Here is a 22570-nt window from a genome sequence, read left to right as displayed (position 1 = left end):
AGTGGGAAAACAATCGATTGGTCACTTTAACTCTCTGTATCTTTTCAACTGTCCAGAGGTGGTTCTGGGCATATTTCAGCAGCCGGGAGGGGGGGGGATGAGAATGTCAAGCCGCAGATTTAAAATGTTTTTTCTCTTCTGTAACTTTTAGATTCAATCCATTGAAATAGTAAATTGCTGTACTAAGCCACCTGTTTCCTATGAGAAGAACTTGAACACCCACTTACAGTTAAGAAGGAAACAGATAGAGGAACTGGTTCTTTTGATAATGTGAGCTGAAGTTCCTCTCTCTCTCTGGAAAACAGTTCCTTTCGCCCGTGGAAGTCACTCGGATCTGTCTAGAATCAGAACTGTGTCCACCTCACATTGTACATTATCATTCTGCTGACAGCACACTGACATAAGACTCCTATTTAAGCAACACATAGTACATGTATGCATATATTCACATAGGCTACTAGGGACAAATCACACAGAATAACTTAGTAATCATACAATATATATATCCTCATATACACAGCTACAATTACATAGTTATAAGGAATTTAGGATACACTGAACCAAACAAAATGGAGTCTGAATGAACCTTTGTACAATTACGTGGTGCAATGGGGTATGATTGGAATGGGTCAGAATAACCTAGGGGATTTTTGTTGATACATGTTGTCATCATTTGAGCAATAATGGTAAATATTGGGGGATTGAGATGACCCAACTGTTTTGCAGACTTTATGATTTTTAGGTGGTTTCCTTGCCAGAGATGGCTCCGAGAGATCTTATTGGTGGAAGAGAAGGGAAGAGACTATTCAAGAATATAAGAATGAACCTTGCAGATGGCAGAGGCAAGAAGAGGGGAGGAAAGAATACAATCTCTTTCCTACCTCTTCCCCTTTCCTTTTCAGACCCAGGAAAAAGGCGAAGCTCTCTCTCTCTCCACCAATACAGACTCCTTGGTTCATCTCGGATTGGTAAGACAACTTATTATGCTTCATTGCATCTTACTGAGCATCCTTTTAGCTATGCTGCCTCTATCTCCATCTGGCTTTATAGTCTGGCTTGTTAGAACTTTGCAACATGATTTTTAAAAGCTGTTCTCTGTAACCTGTGCAAGTTGATCTGAATAAACCTATCAAATTCACAACTTGGTCTGTGTCACATCCTTTGCTCTTTCCATTTGGGGATACTCTTCCAGTGCAAGATCTCTCTTTCGCATATTAGTGTCGATTTGACCAAAAGGTTAAGCCAACACACAACCCCTATAGCAACAATTTCAACACGTCGACTGTCTTGGGGTCTTGGAACAGCTACAGACTGTAAACTCCTTCTTGAGGCTTCATAGACTGCAGGTGAGGTCCAGACAATTTATTTTTTCCTCCATACAAAAGTAAATCTCTGCATTCAGAAAATCAGTGTCCCTGCAAAGACTACGCTAGAATTCTCTGGCATGCTACTTTTCTATGCATTTGGGAATTTTGCAAGCCTTACTTGAAGTCTGAAATGGTATAGCCTCAGTTCTTGACAGATGCCATTAGCTCTTGACAGATCAAAAGATTAACATGATATGAGACATTTGGCACATTGCTTTGCTATAACCTTGAGTATGGACCAGGGATGAATAATTTCTTTAACTCTAGTGACAGCAGCTTAGGTTTCTTGATGCTACTGTAATATAATCTTCTAACCTATATTTGAAGACTCAGAAAAGCAGGTAACAAAATTATGCTTGTAAATGGATACTACAAAGGAATTACTCTCTCTCCCCACTCTTTTTTATTCGTCGGGTTGGATTTCAGCTTTATCAACCCTGCAGAATAGTACCTTAAGATCAGGGGCGGCGCGTCAATGGAGGCAAGTCGGGCAACTGCCTTGGGCACAGAGGCACCGGAGGGGGCACCCGGGTGGGTGCGCGTGCGCAGCGGAGCAACCAAGTGGGAGGGCTGAGAGGACGCACGCATGCCAAGCATTCCCCCCATCCCCTGCCTGTCGCCTCATAAACTGGAAAGGAGTGGAGGAAAAGTGATGTTTCTTTTGAGTGACTGGGGGGGGGGGGGATGAGACGGAATAATGACAGAAGAAAGCAAAAGGGAAGGGAAAGGAGAAAGTGGGAAGGCCCTAGAGAATCAGCGGGGACATTTCTCTCTCTGCCATATTCCCCCTCCTCTCTCTCTCTCTCTCTCTCTCTTTCTCAATTTAAGCCTTGGGCGAAGCTTCCACGTGGAGCAAGAGACACTCTAGCTGGCCGGGGAGCAGCAAACTCCCATCTGATCTTTTCTCCCCCTTGCGTCCTTCTTTCTTTTTTGCTTCCCCCCCACCCCACCATGTACTAAAAGGAATGACAGGAGGATTGCCCATTGGAAATAATAGGAGAGGCTTGAAGGCCCATTGGAGATAATGGAACCCAAGGATGCCAATTTACTTGCCTGGGCTCCATTGAAATGCATCACAACACAAAAAAAGTTGCAAAGAGAATGTGGAATGGATTTTCCATAAAGGTCTCTGAGACCAGACAGAATACTCTGGGAGTGGAATGATATCCCCCGGAGTGCAATGGCTGTGCCTAGCTATAGAGCTTGTGCTCCAGGACCAGGAGGACAGGTTTCAGAGTGGAATGACAGTTCATGGAATAGGCTCAGTGCCCTGGGACTGGAAGGACAGCCCCCAGAGTGCAGTGCAAGGACAGCCCCTGGGAGTAGAAGCAGCGTTCTGGGACTGGAATGACAACTCCCAGAGTGCAATGTCAGCCCCTTGGAGCAGAATCTGTGCTCTGGGAAGAAATGACAGGTTGCACAGTGGAATGACGGCCCCTGGTAGCAGTAGAAGCATTCTTGGAGTGGAATTACAGGCACCACAATGGAATGACAGCCCCTGGGAGTAGCAGAAGTGTTCTTGGACTGGAATGACAGCCCCAGAGTGGAATGACAGCCCCTAGGAACAGATCCTGTGCTCAGAGACTGGAATGACAGGTCAAAGAGTGGAACGACTGTTTCTGAGAATAGGGTCAGGGCTCTCGGACTGGAATGACAACCCCTGTCATTCCACACCTTGTATGTGCACACCTTTAAAAACTCGCAGGTCTAATCGCGGATTAAAATTTAAATTAAGAAATAAAAATTAAATTAAAAATGTAAAAAGTTTTCATTTTCCCTACATTTCTTGTGTTTTTTAAAATTGGTTAAAGGGGGGGGGGGCGCAAGTAGATGTCTCACCTCAGGCACCAGAAACCCTGGCACCGGCCCTGCTTAAGATGGAGGAAGTTCCTCCAGTTGAAGGAGCCTTCCCCACCCCATGTGGCTCTTCTAGCAGAGGAAGAGCCACTTAGGTTTGGAGGAAGGCTTCAAACTTCGCAAAGGAGGGTGGCAGGAAAGAGCCCAAACTGGACTTACACCTGCTCTGTGTCAAGTTGTGGGTAAAGTGCCGTTAAGTAACAACTGACTTACGGAGACTCCAGCAAGTTGCTTTCAAGGTAAGTGAAAAGCAGAGGTGATTTGCCATTGCCTTCCTCTGGGGAGCCTTCCTTGGTGGTCTCCCATCCAAGTATCGATCCTGCTTAGCTTCCAATATCTGACAAGATCGGGCTATAACTGCTGCCTGAAGTCAAGTCAGGGAACCCGAAACCATCTAGAGACAGACGTGACGCGAGGGATACCCAACTTCCCAAGTGCTCCGGGGCCCCGTGCAGCTCAAGAACAGGGTGTGAGGCTGTCCTCCTCCTACCATGTGGCACCCATCGCAGACATAATACCTAGTTTAGTCCTCAGTTCGTTTGATGATATGCAGCAAAGGTGTACACAGTATAAAGGATCTTACCTTCTACTTGCCCATCACAATTTGGTCTATATGGGTCTATATGATCCAGACAAAGTTAAACATTGACTTGCTCTGCTTGCTTCAGTAGGAGAGGTCAAATAATGTGCTTGCCCATTGAAATCAATGGGATTTAAAAGCACAGATCAAAGTGTGTTAAAAGGACAACAGAAATATTCAGATTTTTGTTGGCTAAAATGTAAGATCTCAGAAGCTAAACAGGGTCAGCCTTAGTTAGTACTTGGATGGGAGACCTCCAATGAAGGCCAGGGTTGCAGAGGGAGGCAATGGCAAACCGTCTCTGTTAGTCGCTTGCCATGAAAACCCCACCAGGGGTCACCATAAGTCAACTATGACTTATGACTTGTGGGCAGGATTTCATTCATTTTTTCAAACGTTAAAATATACCTTTTGGAGTTAACATTTCAACTTCTGGGGCAAAGGCACACAAAAGGTCCCCACATATATGTCTAGTCATATGGTTTGTTCATTGTCATATTGTTCATCTAATTTAAAATAAGGTCAACATGGGTAGCCATGATAGTTTGTCTGTAGCAGTAGAAAAGAACAAGAGTCCAGTAGCACCTATAAACATTCGTGGTAGGGTATGAGCTTTCGAGAGCCACAGTTCACTTCTTCAGATACATGTTGTTGTATAACGTATGAAGTAATCCTTTATGACAGAGGCAGGCAATGGCAAACCACCTCTGAAGTCTCTTGCCATGAAAATCCCACCAGGGGTCGCCGTAAGTCGGCTATGACTTGAGGGCACTCTCCACCACCAACCCTTTACAAAACATGGCTGGAGCCTCTTTGAAATTCATCCCAACTGTCACCCTCCCACACTATAAAAACACATGGACCTTTAGGTCACATAAATATGAACGCTGTGTTACACATCTTCCAAAGTGAGGCAATAGTTTCCTTGCACAACAGGCACCATTTGTGTAGGACGTCATTCATCCCCCCACTGAACACTGCCCCATGAAGAGTTTGCAACTTTCAGGATTCAAAACTGACTTTTGATATCCGGGTCCACAAGTCCAGCACCCAGACAATAAAGTACACGGTCAAGCAAGACCCACCTCCAAAGGGCGAGAAAAAAAAAGATGAAGAAAAGAGCCTTACAGGAGAGACAAGGTTGATCGTGGTTCAAAGAAGTCAAGGGGGTTCCCCCTTCAGGCTACAATCAAATCAAATTTATTGGTGAGTATCAACCGATCCACAGACCTCTCAGATGGAGACGTACCCACCCAGCCCCAATTTTGTTCCCGGGGGAACAGCAGGCCCCAGAAAGAGCAGAAGGACCCAGTGGGGGTCAGCAATGGGAGGCAGGAATTGATGGAAACCATTGCCCCCTCTTCTGAAACCTGGAGACCGCAAGTCTTTGGAAAGGTCTAGCTGGATACAGGCCATGGACTTCCAATCTCAACTTTCATGTACGTCACTATGGAATAAATAACAATACTTGATGGTTCATATAGTGGGAAGTCTAAAACTTTTAACTCCCATTGGAAAAGTTGAATTAAGATAAAGAGAAGAAGAGGATACCGTGCAGGGAGGAGCACAGTGCGGTTAATGAAACATTCAAATGCATTCCCCACGGGCCATGGACCTGCAACGTTTCCACAGTATTCAAGCAACTTTGAAGAATAAGGAAGAAGAAACTGAGCGAAGTCTGCAAACACTCACCAGACCAGAGTTCAACACCAACCAAGTTTTTAATGCAAACATTCCAGTAAAGTGTGCGGTAACTTTCAACCTCCCTCTACAGCCTTGAATCATAAACAATGGATTCTGCTGAGCAGATTCGGGTCAACCATGTTAGTCTACTGCTGCAAAATAAAGCAGAAAGAAGTCCAGCGGCATCTTGAAGTGAGTTCTGATGAAAACTCAGACTAGAATAAATGTCGTTAGTCTTTGAGGTGCCACTGGACTCCTTTATTTGCCTGTGCAAGGCCAGCTGAATGCCGGCGTTTGGATATTCCTACACAGCTCTTGAGCTTTTGGCCCGGCCTTGCATAGGAAACCTTCCCTGGACAATCTGCTTTCTGTTTAGGGTTGCATTGCTGTTGCTGCGAGCACTTCTCATTTCTGCCTGCCCTCCCCTCCCCCAGCACAGAAATGTAGCTAGAAAGATACCAATATTTCTTTTCAAAAAGACAAAGGAGCCCCACCAGGAAAAGAGGGGAAAAAACCCTGCTAACCTTATTTCTGAAAGACATTCTTAACATCACCTGTGGAACATCTTTTTTACTGGTTTTCCTTTTGTGAAAAACCAGGGGCGATACGCAGCTAACACGTGTTTATGATGAAGCAAGTTCAGCTGGGCTGGTTTGTACATACGCCCCCTCCCCCCAAAAAAAACTTTTTGAGATTTCAAATCGAAAATCTGTTTTAGAATCATATTCCTCGGCCATGAAACAGATTCTAGGAAGACAGAAAGGAATTTTATATGAATATTATGGCGATTACAAAGAAGATAAAGCACAAACGTGTTTTCAAATTCTAGATTAATTTGTACACTAATCCACGTTCCGTTCCCTTCGACATAATGTGTTCAGAATTTTAAAATGCAAAATCACTTTCCAAACTGCAAATGTTTGTAGTTCTAAAAGTACCACACTGCCAGTGGGGAACATTGCATTAAGAAAAGCTGTTGTATCTCTCTGTACTGTTCTCTCTCAGTGCCTTTTCTTGGTGTTGAAACATACATTGCAAGCACCTCAAGGGTAGGGAGTAGGATTTTCCCTTGTACTCAAGCTACTCTGTAAAGCAGTGTGCACACTGACCACATTAAATGTATGCAGGGGAAATTAAAGGAAGCATGAGGCATCCACAAAGCACACTGGCAAATGCATTAAATACTTCGATAAATAGTAAAAGGGGACTTCTAATGTTTGTATTCTGTCCATTTTATACCTGTTTTCTCTCTCTCTCTCTCTCTCTCTCTCTGTGTGTGTGTGTGTGTGTGTGTGTGTGTACACACACATGCTGTCAAGTCAAACCGAATTATGGCAACCGCCATATTTTCATAAAGTTTTAGAACACAATGAAAAAGAGGTACAGACCTTTACCATGAGCAAAGAACAAAGACAGACAAAGTCTTGTGGCACAAAGACTTAAAATATTGTAAGAACTAAGTTTCCAGCGGAAACAGCTCTGGAGCCCCCAAGAAGGATGCCAAAGTCCCCTTTTATCATCATCAGAACTCATGATTATTTAAACCCACCACTGACGGGTTTTCAAATGATTAATCCGGGCAAAGCATTAAGTGAAAACAAGCGATAGAATAGCCAAATGCCCCACCTCTAACGCTGCCAGTGATTTCAGTCTGAAAAAGGTGTTCTTTGTCTTACGGGGAGGGGTTAATGATTTAAATGGGTCCCCCCACCCCAGGAGACTACCGGCAAGACTCTTTACAAAACACCAACTTTGATTTATTCACGTAAACATCAGAAACGCTTTGGCAAACACGGCCAGATGGAGTCGGGGAGGGGGGAGATAATGGCTTTTTTCTGTTTGCCTTAGAAACTAAACAGCTGCGAGAAGCATCATCTGCTTAGCCAGCCAATAACTTTTCATCTTGACGCTTTTTTCCATTTATCAAACTGAAGACAATTTAATATAATGGGAGGGTGAGGAAAGAGAACCTGGCTCGGGGGGGGGGGCACACACCACCGTCTAACTCTGTCCTATTGTGCTTCGAATTTGGGGCATTTCATACAATCGAGTTTGAATGCAGATAGACAACAGTGTCACTGCAGATACGAAAAAGTTATAGAAATGTTCAGGGCTAGGAGAGGTGAAAGGCAGGGGCCCGGTCCAAGCACGTGAAGGCTGCACCATGGCTCTGAAGTAACCCGCACTGCCCTCCGCCGGAGCATCTAGCCCAGTTGTAACCGTTTCTTCCGCAGCAACGGCCACCGTGTGACTTTCTGAATTAAGCCAGATGGGTCTTCTGCCTTTGAAACGCAACCCCTACGCCTGTAGACCCGCGAGTTCCACTGCCGTCAATGGGACCTGCTCCCAGGTAAGTCATCAAATCGCAACCTGAGCTCGGGATAACCAGGCGCGGGGCTGCAGCGGCGCCCTCCCACCGGCTTCAACGGGATGAAGCTACAGTGCAATCCTACGCAGAGTTATTCCAGTCTAAGCCCACTGATTTCAATGGGCTTAGACTGGCGTAACTCTTCCTAGGATCGCACTGTTTAGCAGGTGCCTGCGGAATCCCTCCAGCGGTCGGGGATCAAACCACCGGAGCCGATGTACGCCTGCTTGGAAGGAAGCCCCACGCGAGCCGATGCCCTCCCGCGTCTTTGCGTTGTCTGAATCGTGCCCTCAACCTCCCCCTTCCATCAGCTCGACTCACCTTCGCCGAAGAAGAAAAGACTCACGGCCCACTTGGCCAAAGGCATTTGCCCCTTGCTCGGTAATCCCATTTTGCCTTCGCGCCTTTCCAAACGGCGGCGAAGCGCTCTCGGCGCGCTTCCAGAAGAGGCTCGGACGCCACACGCGTGCGAGAGGCCCCCTTCCAAAAAGAGAGGACGGGGGGGGGCGTTGATTTTGGCCGGGGTCCCCCAGTGCCTCAGTCAGGTCGCCCCATGGCCAGAGGGCTTCCCGGCTCTCTCCGCTGCTTCTTCGATGGAAGGGCCGGCGGGGCCGGGAGGCGGTGCCCGCAGCGGTGCCAACTTCGGGTTTCCCGGGGCGTGGGAAGGTGTGGCCGCTCGCAGACTTCCCGGCCTTCCGGGCTCAGCGCCTCGGGGAAATGCGGAGAAACTCACAACCGTCCGGGGGCCGCTGAAGCGCCGATGCTCAGCCCCGGCTCGCCTTGGCTTGCCCGCCGGCGTCGAAGGCCCTTCGGCCACCGGGGCGCGCCTTCTTCACTGGCCGCCGGAAGGCTGGGGCGAGGCGCGCCGCGAGCGAGCGGGAGGGCTGGCCGGTCCCCGGGCGCCGCGGACCCGAGGGCGCCGCCGCTCTGCCCCAAACGCGCGGGACGCTCCGGCCAAGGATGCTGCCGCCGAGCCCCAGCCAGCCGCTCGGCCCGTTGTGCGGGAGCCAGGCCGGGGGCTGCGCTTGCCGCTTGCCGCTGCCGCCTGGGGTGGTCTGGTCCGGTCTCGGCGAGGCGCTTCCCCGGTGCTGGGGGCTGAGCCGCGCTCGCCTAATGAGGCTCTTGGCAAGGCAGCCGGCAGGGCAGGGCAGGGCTGGGCAGGGCTGGGCTGGGCTGGGCTCTTCCCCCTCGCGGCGGAGCGGAGCGGCGGCTGGAAGCGCGCAGGCTGGGCAGCGAATGGACGAGCCGCTTCGCCCAACTTAATGAATAAATTGCAGCAGGAGCGCGCGGAGGGGGGGGGGAATGGACCGGGGAGGGGCCGGGCCGGGCCGGGCCAGGCGGCTGGCAGGAGCCTTGCGGCGAGGGGCTCTGCAAGAGAGAAGGCAGCGGGGGAACAGCCAGTGGCGCCTAGTGGTTAGAGCGCTGGGTCCAATGCCCCGCTCGCCCCCGAGGCATGCTTGGACAGCTGTCTCTCAGGGCTGTTGAGAGAAGAAGGTCCTTAAGGGAAGACTCGGTGGAATTGTCAGGATGTTAGGTTAGGATCTGGCAGCAACCCATTTTCCATCAGCAACCCAAAGAGCGACTGCACCCAAGAAATCAAAAGAAGGTTGAGACTTGGAAGAGCAGCCCTGAGGGAACTAGAAAACATCCTCAAAGATAAAGATGTCTCCCTGGGACCAAGATCAAGATAATCAAAACTATGTTATTCTCCGCTACTATGTACAGCTGTGAAAGTTGGACAGTGAAGATCCACGGCTTGACTAGCCGTGTTAGTCTGTAATTGCAAAATAATAAAGAATCCAGTAGCACCTTTAAGACTCACCCACTTTATTGTAACTTAAAACTTTCGAGAATCACAGCTCTCTTCGTCAGATGCATCTGGACTCTTTTCTATTGGACAGTGAAGAAAGCTGACAGGTAGAAAACCGATTCATTTGAAATGTAGTGCTGAAGGAGAGTTTTGTGGATACCGTGGATGGCCAAGAAGACAAGTAAGTGGGATCAGATCAAGCCTGCCGAGAAGCTAAAATGTCAAAACTGAGGCTGTCGTTCTTTGGTCACATCATGTGAAGATAAGATTCTTTGGAAAAGTCAATAATGCTAGGAAAAGTGGAAGGCAGCAGGAAAAGAGGAAGACCCAAAACGAGATGGCTTGACTCAATCAAGGAGGCCACGGCCTCCAGTTTGCAGGATCTGAGCAAGTCTGATAACCAATAGGACATTTGGGAGGTCTTTCATTCATAGGGTCGCCATAGGTCAGAGGCAACTTGACAGCACATAGCACACACACACTTTGGCATGGACTCCTTCTCAGCTAAACCTGCCTCACAGTGCTGTTGTGACGGTGAAATGGAAGAAGAGAAAGTGGGCTATGAATCTTGAAGTAAAATGTTTGCAGCTCTGAGCTCCTTGCAGGATTGGGGTAGGCTGGGCCCAAAGCGAGCTTCGTGGCTGAAGGGAGATTTGAACCAGCATCTCCTGGGTCCTAGTCCAGCACTGTGACCACTACACCACCCTGTCTCTTTAGGTTTACCATCCCTCTCCTAACCCTTCTTCCCCTCCCCTGAGCCAGGTGGATTTATGTTCACAACTCTGAACTCCTTGAGAGAATCTGTCATACTTTTATTCCTACAAGGACCTCAGAAAGGCACACATGGCTCTCTCTTCCTCTGTATCCTCACAGCAACCCTGTGAGGTAGGTTAGGCTGTGACAGAATGATGGCTCCAAATCACCCAATGAGTTTCAGGGCAAGGAGAGATTCGAACCTGGATCCATCTGGTCTTAGTCCAATACTCTGCTACACTACACCGGCTCTCCCAACAACCCCAGTGAGGTTGGTCAGCTGAAAGTGCAGCTGAGCACGGATCTGAACCTGGTCCAACACTCTAACCCTTATGAAACACTGTCTAGATAGATAGGATCAAAGGATACGGTTTAATAATGGAGGGCAGAGTAAAGAGGAACTATGAACAGACTTGTTATAGCTATTGCTGGGCCGACTGTCAAAAACTTAGAGAGGGAGCACTAAGTATATACAGGAGGGCATCATGTCAGTGGAAAGGACCCCACCTTCAATCTGATCCTCAAGTTAACATGAAAAGTGGCATGCTGACCACATGGGCATGGCTTCCCGAATGGCTCTCGACCACACCAAGGGAACACCTGACGTTGCCTTAACTCGACCGAGATTCTGGCTAGCAGGGGCTCTGCAGGGTCTTCCATATCACCTGATACCTTTGATGGAAGAGCGATCCTGATGCCCTCAAGGTGAGAATCAGACACTCTGCCCCTGAGCCACAGCCGCTGGCCACTGGTGGTGGTGACATCCCATCAGTTGCCATCTGCACACCCGGCTGCAAAAAACTGACAGAAGCAGGGGAAGTTTTTTCTTTAAGACCAAGGAAGAGAGTTGGTATGTTTGTAGGAAAATAAGGGTGAGAAGACGGGCAGTCAAGAGGGAGGTCCTGAGGATTATGCCCCTCCCCCCCCCCGCTTAATTTTAGCTCTGAACGTTTCTGGAGGTTTTATGGTGAAGCAACATTAGCATGGGCCACTGCATAAAAGAGTGACCCAAAGATCTGGGTCAGAGGTGGGGAGAGAAGCAGCGGCTCCAACAACTCGTGTCCTGTAACTGCCCCCGAATACAACCGGATCAGGTTCAGAATAGTAACTTGCCCCACCCCAACTACATTAAAGGTGCTGAATAATTCATCCTGGGGAAAGCAGGATGAATTCTGCCTGAGAGGGAGAGATGCTGGAGGGGAGGCCACCTCCCTGGCAGGCGCCCAGAGCAGTCCAGGACGCAGGCATCTTGCTTATTAGTATAATGCCACTTTTGAACCACAAATGAGAAGGGAGGGGAAAAAACTTTTAACAGCCTATTAGCCTTTCCAGCAAGTCATCAATACTCAGCTAAAAGCTCCAGCAAAAGAAAACAGAGCAGAGAATGGAAGCTTTTTAGACCCTCTGCCGCTTTGCCCGTGTAATAAGGTGGTTAGCTTATCACCACTGTTACACACATCTACAAACCCCCAGTTTTGGCAAGGGAAGGTTTGATAAACGTTGTATGCTCAGGGCTTTTTTTCTGGGAAAAGAGGTGGTGGAACTCACTGGGTTGCCCTCGGAGAAAATGGTCACATGGCTGGTGGCCCCGCCCCCTGATCTCCAGACAGAGGGGAGGTTAGATTGCCCTTCGCGCCACAGAGCGGCGCAGAGGGCAATCTAAACTCCCCTCTGTCTGGAGATCAGGGGGCGGGGCCACCAGCCATGTGACCATTTTCAAGAGGTTCCGGAACTCCGTTCCCCCGCGTTCCCCCTGAAAAAAAGCCCTGGGTATGCTGCAGGCCAGCTTGAGCCAGAGATGTGATCCAGGATCCTTTCACCTGCTATGCAGCAACAAGCCTGGGTTTGACACCAGTGGCACACTCAAGTGGCCGTCCAGACTGATCCCGGCTCTCCTGTAAGCGTATCTGTTTGATATGAGTCTTGACCAACGTGTTTATTGTGTTGAGCCTGGTGAGTGCCATGGTAACCACAGATGGGCTTCTGGTGTGCCTTTGCTGCTTCAACAAAACATCTCTTCAGACCAGGAGACATTACATTAGTATCTCCAGGCAGCATCTGACCAGAAAAGCTGCATAGGTCATAGGAGGACACTTGGCGCGCAACCCCCCGACCTTTTCTGACTGGCCCCAGCCCCCGTGCCAGCCCTTGTGTAGTCACACCCAAGTCCTCAAAATTTCAAAAGTATCCACTGGCTTAAAGGGATCAGGGATCCCTGATTTATATCTTTAGATACACATGTTAAAAACCTCTAAAACTGACTGTGTCAAGAAGTCTTCAACTTAGGCATTTGGGACAAGAATTATCCCTGTACTAACAGAGTCAAGGGTAAAATACAGACCTTGACACTGCCTGGGCAAGAGGGTTGCCAACCTCCAGGTGTGGCCTAGAGAACTCCTAGATTTACAGGTGATCTCCAGACAACAGAGATGAGTTCCCTGGAGAAAACGACGCTTTGGAGAGAAGACTCGATGGCATTATATAGCCTGCTGAAGTTTTTCCCCTCCCCATACCTTGCAGTCACAGGGTTCCACCCCAAGTTTCCAGGAATTTCCCTACCCGGAACTGGCAACTGCATAGGGCAACGAAAGAAAAGGCATTGATCGGAAATTTCAGGGCTACTCCAAGACATTTTGGTCCCAAAGATGGAAAGAAGTTTGCCATGAAGCCCTAGTCAATTGTGATTTTTTTTCAGTAGCTGTATTTCAACATGCATACTAAGCAAAATTTTAACAAAATCCATGACTATGATACAACCCTTACATCAAACTTTGTTGATGTGGCATGGAACGTCTGACTTAAGCATCTCGGCACCATCCTTGAAGTGCACAGTTCTGATTCAAATACAGTAGGTCCAAGGTCCTTTTGACTTACTTGCTACTCTTTTGCTGGTTCATACAGAGCCAAGCTACAAGTGATGCCTGACACAGGTTGGACACTGGTCAGCTTCCCTCAAGTTTTGATGGGAAATGTAGGCGTCCTGGTTTTACAGCTTGGCTCTCCATTACAGCTGCAAGACCAGGATGCCTACATTTCCCATCAAAACTTGAGGGAAGCTGACCAGTGTCCAACCTGTGTCAGACGTCACTTGTAGCTTGGCTCACAGACACCCATTTTAACGTATGAAATAAAAGATCAGTGTCTCAGCAGGTATAAAAACATTGCCTTGGTACCCACCAAGTGTTTTTTGGAAGTGGATGGGGCCAGGTGGGGTTTTTGCCCAGCAGGGCTTCGGATTGCCACCAAGGATTTAAATGGCTACGCAGCTTAAAATAATATAGTTTCAGTGGCAGCTGCCACCACACTATTTATTCTATTCTCTCTCTCCTTTCTCGGTGTATGTGTAATTGCCCCTCTTCTCCCTTGCACCTGGGCTTCCTCTGTGGATGTGGCTTTGCCTCCGGCAGCAGCCATTTTGTTGTTGGCTTCACCTTCTGCGGCGGCCATTTCATGGTTGGGCCACCATGCTGTGTCAAAACACTAAAGGTGCCCACAGCCTTAAAAGGTTTGGGGGACCCCTGGTCTATATCAAGTTTAATCAGTTCACACAAGTTTAATCAGTTCATTAATCACACACTCAATATTAAAGAGAATCAAGTGACCTTTAATTTGAGCTGTGAATCGTTTTTCTATGACTCCCCATGATGGCATTAGAGTACCTTTACGGAACAAAGGTAATCAGCCATTTTGATTTCCCACTCTGTCCCTCTCTTCAGCACCTGAAGGCCTGGCAACATACGGATTTCAATTCTTAGGGGAAAGAGCTTAAGGAAATCATACCTCAGTCTTATACCACAGATTTCCCATGAAACCTACATTTCACCTTCTCTGGCATGTCAAAGTTTCAGCGAACAATCGCACGCCCATGAAGCAGTACTTAAAGCTGTCACTTATATTTGGTGGTGGTGGAAAGTGCTGTCAAGTGCTGTCAACCCTGGTGAGGTTTCCATGGCAAGAGACTAACAGAGGTAGTTTGCCACTGCCTGTCTCTGCAACCCTGGTTTTTGTTGGAGGTCTCCCATCCAATTACCAACCAAGGCTGATCGTGTTCAGCTTCAGAGATCTGACGAGATCGGACTTGCCCGGGTTATCCAGGTCAGGGCCACTGTTCTATTTATGCCCCTAAAAATCGTGTGCACTCACTAAAGTCACTCCATGTGATAACGGACTACGTAAAGGGCTCAATCCTAAACATGCCTGCTTGGAAATAAGTCCCATTTTATTCAGTGAGCTTACTCCCAGGAAAATGTTGTTTGGATTGCAGCAGCCACAATAACATACCAATTAGCTAACGTTGGCAACTCCAGAATAGGAAATTCATGGAGATTGTGGTGGTGGAGCCTGGAGAGGGTGGGGCTTGGGGAGGGGCCTCAGCAGGGGATAATGCCTGGAGTCCCCTCTCCAAAGCAGCCATTTTCTCCAGGGGAACTGATCCCTATCACCTGGAGATCAGTTGTGATTCTGGGAGATCTCCAGGCCTCCCCTCGGGGTCGGCTGCCCTGCCAAAGTATGACGTGTGAGAGAAAAAACAAAAGATCTGAACGCAAAGGGATCATCTGTGGAGGGGGAGGCCTGCTATATCTCTGCTTGATTTACTGCTCTGGCCGGGTCTCCTAAATATACGACCAATGCTACATTGCTGCATTAAATGTGTTTTAGTTGTTCCTGATTCTGAAATGCAGCCAGAAGACCCTGTTCTGAAGGGAGGTCTGTTGCATCCCTGCATGAGTAGCTGGCCAGGAGTCATGCACAAACAGCCACTCCGACAGAAACACTGGGTACTACCTACACTTTTATAACCCGAAAGCAAACCTTTCCAGGTCTGGCAATGGAATATGCCTCCATTTTTAATCCAAGACAGCAGCCTGTCTTTCTGTTCTGTTCACCAAAGTCCGGGAAATGCTGCTGTGGCCAGGCTTTTTCAATCTGGCTGCTCATGCAAAACCAACCCAGCACTGTCATTAACATTACGGTTATTCCTCTGGCTCCTCTCTTGAATCATTGGCCTGCGAGATTTCTCCACCCTCCTCCTCCCCCTCCTCTTGGAAACTCTTTCCAGCTTGCTGCAGCAGCATATGCTGCACTTCTGGGCAGGAGTAGCAAAGGCAGATGATGTTGCAGATGATGAGTCAGTTATTGCAAAGCACAGAACTGTCTGTCCTCAGATCCAGGCAGGCAGCAGCACACTCCTGTTCCTGGAAAAAACAACCAGGGGCTGTCGATGGGTCAAGATGCCTCTGCGTGGTCACGTCTTGGTTTCAGTTTCATTTTTGTCATCTCTGCTTAGGGTTGCCAGGTCAAGGTTTGGAAATTCCTGGAGATTTGGGGGGGTGGAGCCTGGAAAGGGTGAGGTTTGGGGAGGGGAGGGGCCTCAGAGTGGTATCATGCCATAGAGTCCACCCTCCAAAGCAGCCATTTTCTCCAAGGGAACTGATCTCCGCCAGCTGGAGATCAGTTGTGATTTTGGGAAATCGCCAGCCACCACCTGGAGGCTGGCAACCCTCTTCTGCTGCATTGCCCTTTTTGCTTGCTGTGGCCCTTTGGGATATTTGCTTGGCTTAAGGGGGGGATGCTGGACAATCCTTCCTGTGAGAAAAGGAGGGGTGTGCTGTGTGCATTCCTCAGGTCACAAACACAGGTCTGGGACCTTGCAAAGAGAGGAAGCAGTTGGAGGGGAGGGGATCTGGAGCAGAAAGTCCCATGTTGGAGAAAGACGCCCTCCCAGCCTCTAAATCAACCTCTCCCAAAGCAACTCTTTACTTAAAAAAAAAAAAAAACAGCCGGCAAAGATGTGCTTAAATTCCTGCCCCAGTTACACTTCTTTGGCAGAAGGAAAAGAGAAGTGGATCTGCAACTTCGTTATTTTTAGGACCCCTTCACTAGTACATAAAACCTGAAAATACCAGACCAATAACGTGCTTTCTCTCTTCTGGCCCTGCTTTCTGGAATGACCTGCCTGAGGAAGTCCCAAAAGCTCCTGTGCGTCTATCATTCCGTAAACTATGCCCTAGCAGAGCTTTTCCAAATCAAAGTAATAGGGCTGTGGCAGTGTTTCTGGGTCTCCCACCACTCCAGTCCAAAACGGAGGGGAGACTGCTGGGTAGAGATGGGCACAAACCACAAAAAAACCGAACTGTGAGGTTCATGGTTTGTGGATTTTCACGAACCAGGAACCACGAACTGGCACGAAGTGGGGCAAGTTTACGAACCAATTCGTGGTTCATGGGGTTTAAATGCCCCTTTCCGGCTGCTTAGCAGCAGCAGGGAAAGATGCATTTGACAGTTTAAAGGGCCCTTTCTTGACTTGCAAGTGGCAGGTCCCTTTAAATTATCAGCTGGCAAGCGGCAAGGGGGGGATCCAAGGCGGCCGCGGTAGCCATTTGAAGGGCAAAGAGGACGTTTTCGTCCTCCTTTGCCACCCTGCGGGCCTGCGCAGCAGCGGAGGAAGCTGAAAATGGCCTTCCCACGGTGACCGAGGTAGGCTGTTTTCGGCCTCCTCCGCCACCCTGTGGGCCCACGCAGCAGCAGAAGAAGCCAAAAATGGCCGCCCCGCCCCTCGCGGGAGGAGGGGGAGAACACCACGGGCCCACAGGGCAAGGTAAGTGTGGGGCTGGGGCTGGGGGAGTGGGGGCTGGGGTTTGGGCAGTTTAAGGGGCCCTGCGGCTTGCAAGCGGCAGGTCCCTTTAAACTATCAGCTGGCAGGCGGCAAGGGGGGATCCCCCGCTGCTGCCTGCCAGCTGATAGTTTAAAGGGACCTGCCGCTTGCAAGCCGCTCGCAGGACGGCTTTACGACCCAAATGAACTGGTAGACCAGTTCATGGAAGTTCGTGGAAATGAGCTTCCACAAACCACTGGTTCGCGAACCACGAACCAACTTGGTTCGTGCGGGTTTTTTTACTCGTAATTCGATTTGTGCCCATCTCTAGTGCTGGGTACTCACCTATGTGCAGGTGCAAAGCATGCTCGTGGCCCCAGAGATTACATCAGTTCAAGCATGACCTGTTGCTTCTAGATCCAGCCAGAAATGACATAATCTCTGGGGACTGCTGCACTACATGTGTGTGCTTGGCAGCCTGCTCCCCCCTTTCTTAAGGCCTCCCCCACTGCCAGCCACTAAAGCAGTGACGGGAGGGGGGACACACAATTGATCCCCTGCCATAGCAGGGCACCTGGTTAGGGAAGATGCTTTTCTGAAGAGAATAGGACTGTAATCAATGCAATGGCTATCATTTTGTTGTACGTATTATCCTGCTCTTCTTGCAGGGTTTCCTACTTTTGTAATTCCACTTCCTGCATTTTTGATAGATCACGTCTAATTTATTTTGCATTGTTTCTAATGTTTAAATCCTACTTGTATTGCTTTGCTGATTAGCAGTGAAATCCTAAACAGAGTTACTCCGATCTAAGGTCATTGAAATCAATGGACTTAGGATTCACTGTAGATGTCTCGGGCTATTTGATTGCATTGACATGCTCTGTAATCCAGTCTGAGTCTCAGTGAGAAAAGTGAGCCATAAATATAGTAAAATAGAACAAAGTCTTCAAATTACAGTCACTTACCACCTACAGTTTTCATTTCATAAATTAAAAAGTACCTGGGGTAGAAAAGAACTCCAGAAACATACTTTTTGTGTTTGGGGTGCCTTTTTACCCCATCCCATAAATTTTCTTAGAGGTAAAAAAAAGTCCCATGAGTTTTTTTTCCAGAAAATACTGGGAAACAGTTTAAGTGCTCTGAAGAGATACAGCCCCTCTTAGTAGCCTGAGGTCTTCTAATAACCCTAGAGATCATCTGCCTCACCACAGAGGGATGTTCTTGGTGTAGAAAAATATTCTAGGTACAAATAAAATTAATGATGTATTGTCGTTAATTTTATTTATTTTATTTTTATTTATTTTATTTTTATTTACAGCCCGGAAAACCCGCAACAACCATCAAAATTAATGATGCCGTTATTTCCATCTCATGAGAAGGTGTGTTTTCAGGCTTTAGGTGTTTAGGTGTTATGAAACACAAGATATTTCGCCACCACAAACTCCCCCCCACACACACACACTTTTATGAGACATTTTCTACTCCAAGTTACATTAGAATTTTGCTTGAGTTATGAATATACAATGGGATACAATATGTGACAGCCTTTTTTTGGAATATGTTAGCAGTAGGGTTCCCAGGTGCCTGCCAGTGGTAAGCAATCTCCTGGGGGTCTGCCCCCTTGCCCACTGATCGCTGGCAATCGGCGGGAGGTGGCAAGCCACTTGGAGATGGCTCATCACCAGCAGGCAACCTGGGAAAGTGCCCACTGGGTGGTCCCCGCAAGGCGTGACGACATCACTTCCTCAAGTGATGCCGGGGCGAGCTGCAGGCGTGCTCCCATGCTTCAATGGGTCCAATTTGGGCCCCAAAGGGGTCCGAATTAGCCCTGTGTGAAGTGTAAGAGCAGACCTGTGGCTGGCGCGATGACATCACTCCCAAAAGTGACATAATCACACACCGGAGAGCACACATGCAAATCGTGCACAAAAGGAAAACACACCAGAGGCACAAGGTAAGTACCAGGCCCCCCTCCCACCAGGAGGGAAAAGGGACCTGGCCACCCTAGTTAGCAGGTGAAAAGATGGCCGTTATGTCTTCCTTGGAATCATGAAGCAAACATAACTGAGCTGGTTAGACGAAAACCTGCAGCAAACTGGCCCACCTTGGAACAGCTAAGGACTGATGTCACTTGCATTCTTCAAATAAGGCCCAGTTTAATCACAGTGCGGTTGGGCAGGAAGAACTTACCCATGAAATGTTGCACGTGCTCAACATCACATTTAAACTAGACTGTGAGAGAGCAGCTGACCCCAAATCACCCTATGAGCTTCGTGGTAGAATGGGAATTTGAACCCTGGTCCTAGTCTGGCATGCTAACCACTACACAACACTGTCTCCCCATGGCTTCAGTTGCCCTGCTGCTAACATTAGTTTTCCTTGTCATCCACAACCCCACACAATGAAGCCACTCTTTGACAGGGAGCCCCCAAATATTTCTCCTGAGCAACCCATGCAATCAGGTATCTTTTTAGCTTCACTTAAAAAAAACAAAAAACAATGCAGTGATCATTTCCATTAATAGACCATATGAGTCCTTTCTGCAGCATTAAACTTTGGAAGCATAAAATATAAATGATCTGTATTGAGCAATGAGGTCACTGCTGAATCATAGCTGTAGTCAAACCTAGGTCATAGAATTAAAAAAAAATTAATTATAAAACTTGGAGGGTACCTGAAGATAATGATCTCAGCCCAGGCCCTGCACTGAAGCATAGTTCTCCAGGCATCGGGACTCCCTAAAGGGAACTGTTCCTATTTGTGTCTCAACATAGGATACCTCAGATGCTTGAGGAGGATGTAAACCTAACTGGACGGAAGCGCATCAGAACGAAAATGGCTGCAGCATTCCAAACTGGGGAGAGAGTTCATGGATGGGAAATGCAGTGGCAACAGAACAGGAAGGTTGACCCATTTAGCTCAAGCATGGCTAAATCCACACATTGTTGGACATGCAATCATTCACTTTGTGCATTTTCCTATCTGGATAGAAGGAAAAAATGGTTACCGTTGCACAGTATCCAATGAAGTGGAGATCCCACTCAATCCTGACTAGAGAATGACTGCAAAGATGAGCGGGAAAGCTTTGTGAACTTCAGATCTATGGCAGATAGATCAGGTGACTAGGACTGCCTGGTTATGTTGCTTATTATACATTAGTTTATCCTGCTGTTTTCACATCTTATTGCTGGCATGTGCCTGGGTGGCCATGGCATCCCAGTGATTTGTGGGGCTGGAAAGTTTGATGGTGGGAGGAATGCAGTTTGAAGATGCTTGGAACCCTTCTCACCTCCATTCCATCCTTAGGAGTAATTGTGCGCGGACATCTGGGATTCCCTCATCTTCATCCTTGATGCTGTGTAAGGCCAGATGAATAAAGAATACAATCTCTGCCCTGTGTGATATCATCCAGCCAAGTGGTTTTGATCTGGCTTGCTTGTCCGAGACCTGGCTAAGCGCTGGTGAGGTAGTCGCTCTTACTCAGCTGACTCCTACAGGTTACTCGGCCCTCCATCAACCTTGGATTGAAGGACAGGCGTGGGTGTGGTTGTTGTAGTTATCCAAGATGCTTTTTCCTTCAAGAGGATCCCAGTGCCAGAGATCTCCAGCACTAAGTATATTGGCCTAGTGTGGGGTGCTGGAGAGGTTGTCTGTCTTGCTGGTGTACTGTCCTCCTAGCATACCAGTAGATACCCTGTGTCGGTCCTTGGCAGGTAGATCCACAAGCCCTTCACAGCAAACACTCAGGTGTATTGGTTGAAGTAACTTTATTAGAGATCCGTCAAGTTCAAGGTGCTCAGACAATGGAATTGGCAGAAGTGACGTGAATGGGATTGCTAGTGTTAGTTATAGGGAAGCTTCCCGCCTTTGGGACAGTGACCATTGAAGTTTGGGTGTGAAGGGGCCAAGGGGAAAAGATAGGTTTGGGCTAGACATGAAATCATCCCAGTTCTCAAGAAAGATACATCTCGAGCCAGCCGCAGCTGGCATTCAAGGACACTTGCTCGAAGTGGCTGGGAAAGCGAAAGTATATACTTGCGAGATAACAGGCTAAGCTAGCATCAATAAGGAACTTCACATGCTCTCAGAGGCCCAGTACCCAACACAGAAACATTATTGGCAGATATGCAGGCAGGCGTATATGACATCCTGCTGAGACCATCTCTGAGTAGGTGTTGTGATTCCCACGGCCAGTGGTCTTTGGGGACTTTAGCAGCCACTCTCAGAGGGTTACCATTGGAGACCAAAGATCCTCCAAGCGGTCACTGGTGTGTGGCATTCCACAGGGTGCAATCTTGTCCACAATGTTTTTTATTATTTTTTAAATTTTATTTATAGTCCATTCTCCCTTCAAGCAGGCTCAGAGCAGATTCGCAGCATATAAATATGTATAATAAAAACATATGATAAAACATTGGTAGTAATAATATAAAACTGCACTAAAATATTGCGCAAAAACATCTAAGGCGTTTTCATCACACTTCACATCTCAAAACATCCTCAAGGTACATGGGGCATAGTGGCTAGGATTTACTAGACATAGGTTGGGGCATATCTCCCCCCCCCCTCCTGCTAGGGGGGGGCTGATTAGGTGATTTGTCTGTCTCAGCCACCATAAGCCTGGCAGAACTCATCAGGAGGTAGAGTGTTGGGTGCCACCAATAAGCTGGTGAGAGCTATTCCTCTTGCTGAATAAGTAGCCTGAAGCAGCTTTCTCAGACCGGGCCTGGTGCCTGGATGCGGTGATCAAACGGTTAAGACAGCTGGCTGAAATTCAATCCATCTAAGACAGAAGTTACGTGGTTGGGGGAGGACTGCGTCTCTGGAGAGGGTTCAGCTACCGGCTCTTGATGGGATCCAGTTATCTTTGGTGGATTCTGTGAAGAGCAGGGGATTGGTTGGTTGGATACATTGCTATCCTTGGATAGGTTGGTGTCCACGGTGGCAAGGTCGGAATTCTACCATCTTTGCTGGGCTCACCAGCTGGCCCCGACTGTCTCGGTTGGATCTGGCCCCAATGATTCATGCCACGGTCACCTCCAGGTTAGACTACTGTAATTAAGTCTATCCATGGCTGCCTTGAAGACCCTTGAGAAAATGCAGGTGATCCAGAATGTAGCTGCTAGGCTCCTGATCATTTCATCATGGTTTTATGGCAGCTGTACTGGCTTCCAATTGGTTTCCGGATCAAATTCAAGGTGCTGGTTTTAAACTTTAATGCCCAGCTGTCTTGATATGATCCCCCAAGAAGTCTGGGTTCTTCATGTTGCGGCTTAATGGTGGTGCCTGCCCCCGAGTGACTCGTCTCTCTTCCTCCAGATCAAGGGCTTTCTCTGTGGTGGCCCCATCCTAGTGGAATGCTCTGTCCAACAATATGCATGGCCTGCAAGACCTATCTAGGTTCCAGAGTATGCAAGGCAGAACTGTCTCAACGGACTTTTACTGAGCCATGAAGTATCATGGAGTCTTTACCAGCTGTTTTTTTCTTTTGTACTATTAGTTGTATTCTTGTGGGACCTCTCAATTGTAGTATTTTTCTTAGTTTTAATACGTAATA

The 22570-nt window shown here is 48.1% G+C and overlaps 1 protein-coding gene across 1 annotated transcript in view; it reads right to left on the bottom strand.

Annotated features, from left to right (window-relative positions):
* RET (ret proto-oncogene) overlaps positions 1 to 8634 on the bottom strand; it is a 188155-nt gene extending 179521 nt beyond the window's left edge. Inside the window, exon 1 of the mRNA XM_054982760.1 lies at positions 8177 to 8634. Within this exon, the coding sequence (XP_054838735.1) occupies positions 8177 to 8246 (70 nt within the window). The 5' untranslated portion in view covers positions 8247 to 8634. The remainder of the gene's footprint in view (positions 1 to 8176) is intronic.
* Positions 8635 to 22570: the final 13936 nt, after the last annotated feature.

This window comes from Eublepharis macularius, chromosome 6 (assembly GCF_028583425.1).
Source record: "Eublepharis macularius isolate TG4126 chromosome 6, MPM_Emac_v1.0, whole genome shotgun sequence".
In the NCBI taxonomy this organism is placed as follows: Eukaryota; Metazoa; Chordata; class Lepidosauria; order Squamata; family Eublepharidae; genus Eublepharis; species Eublepharis macularius.
Note: the sequence above shows the minus strand (reverse complement) of the source record. Positions and strands in the feature narration are given on the sequence as shown.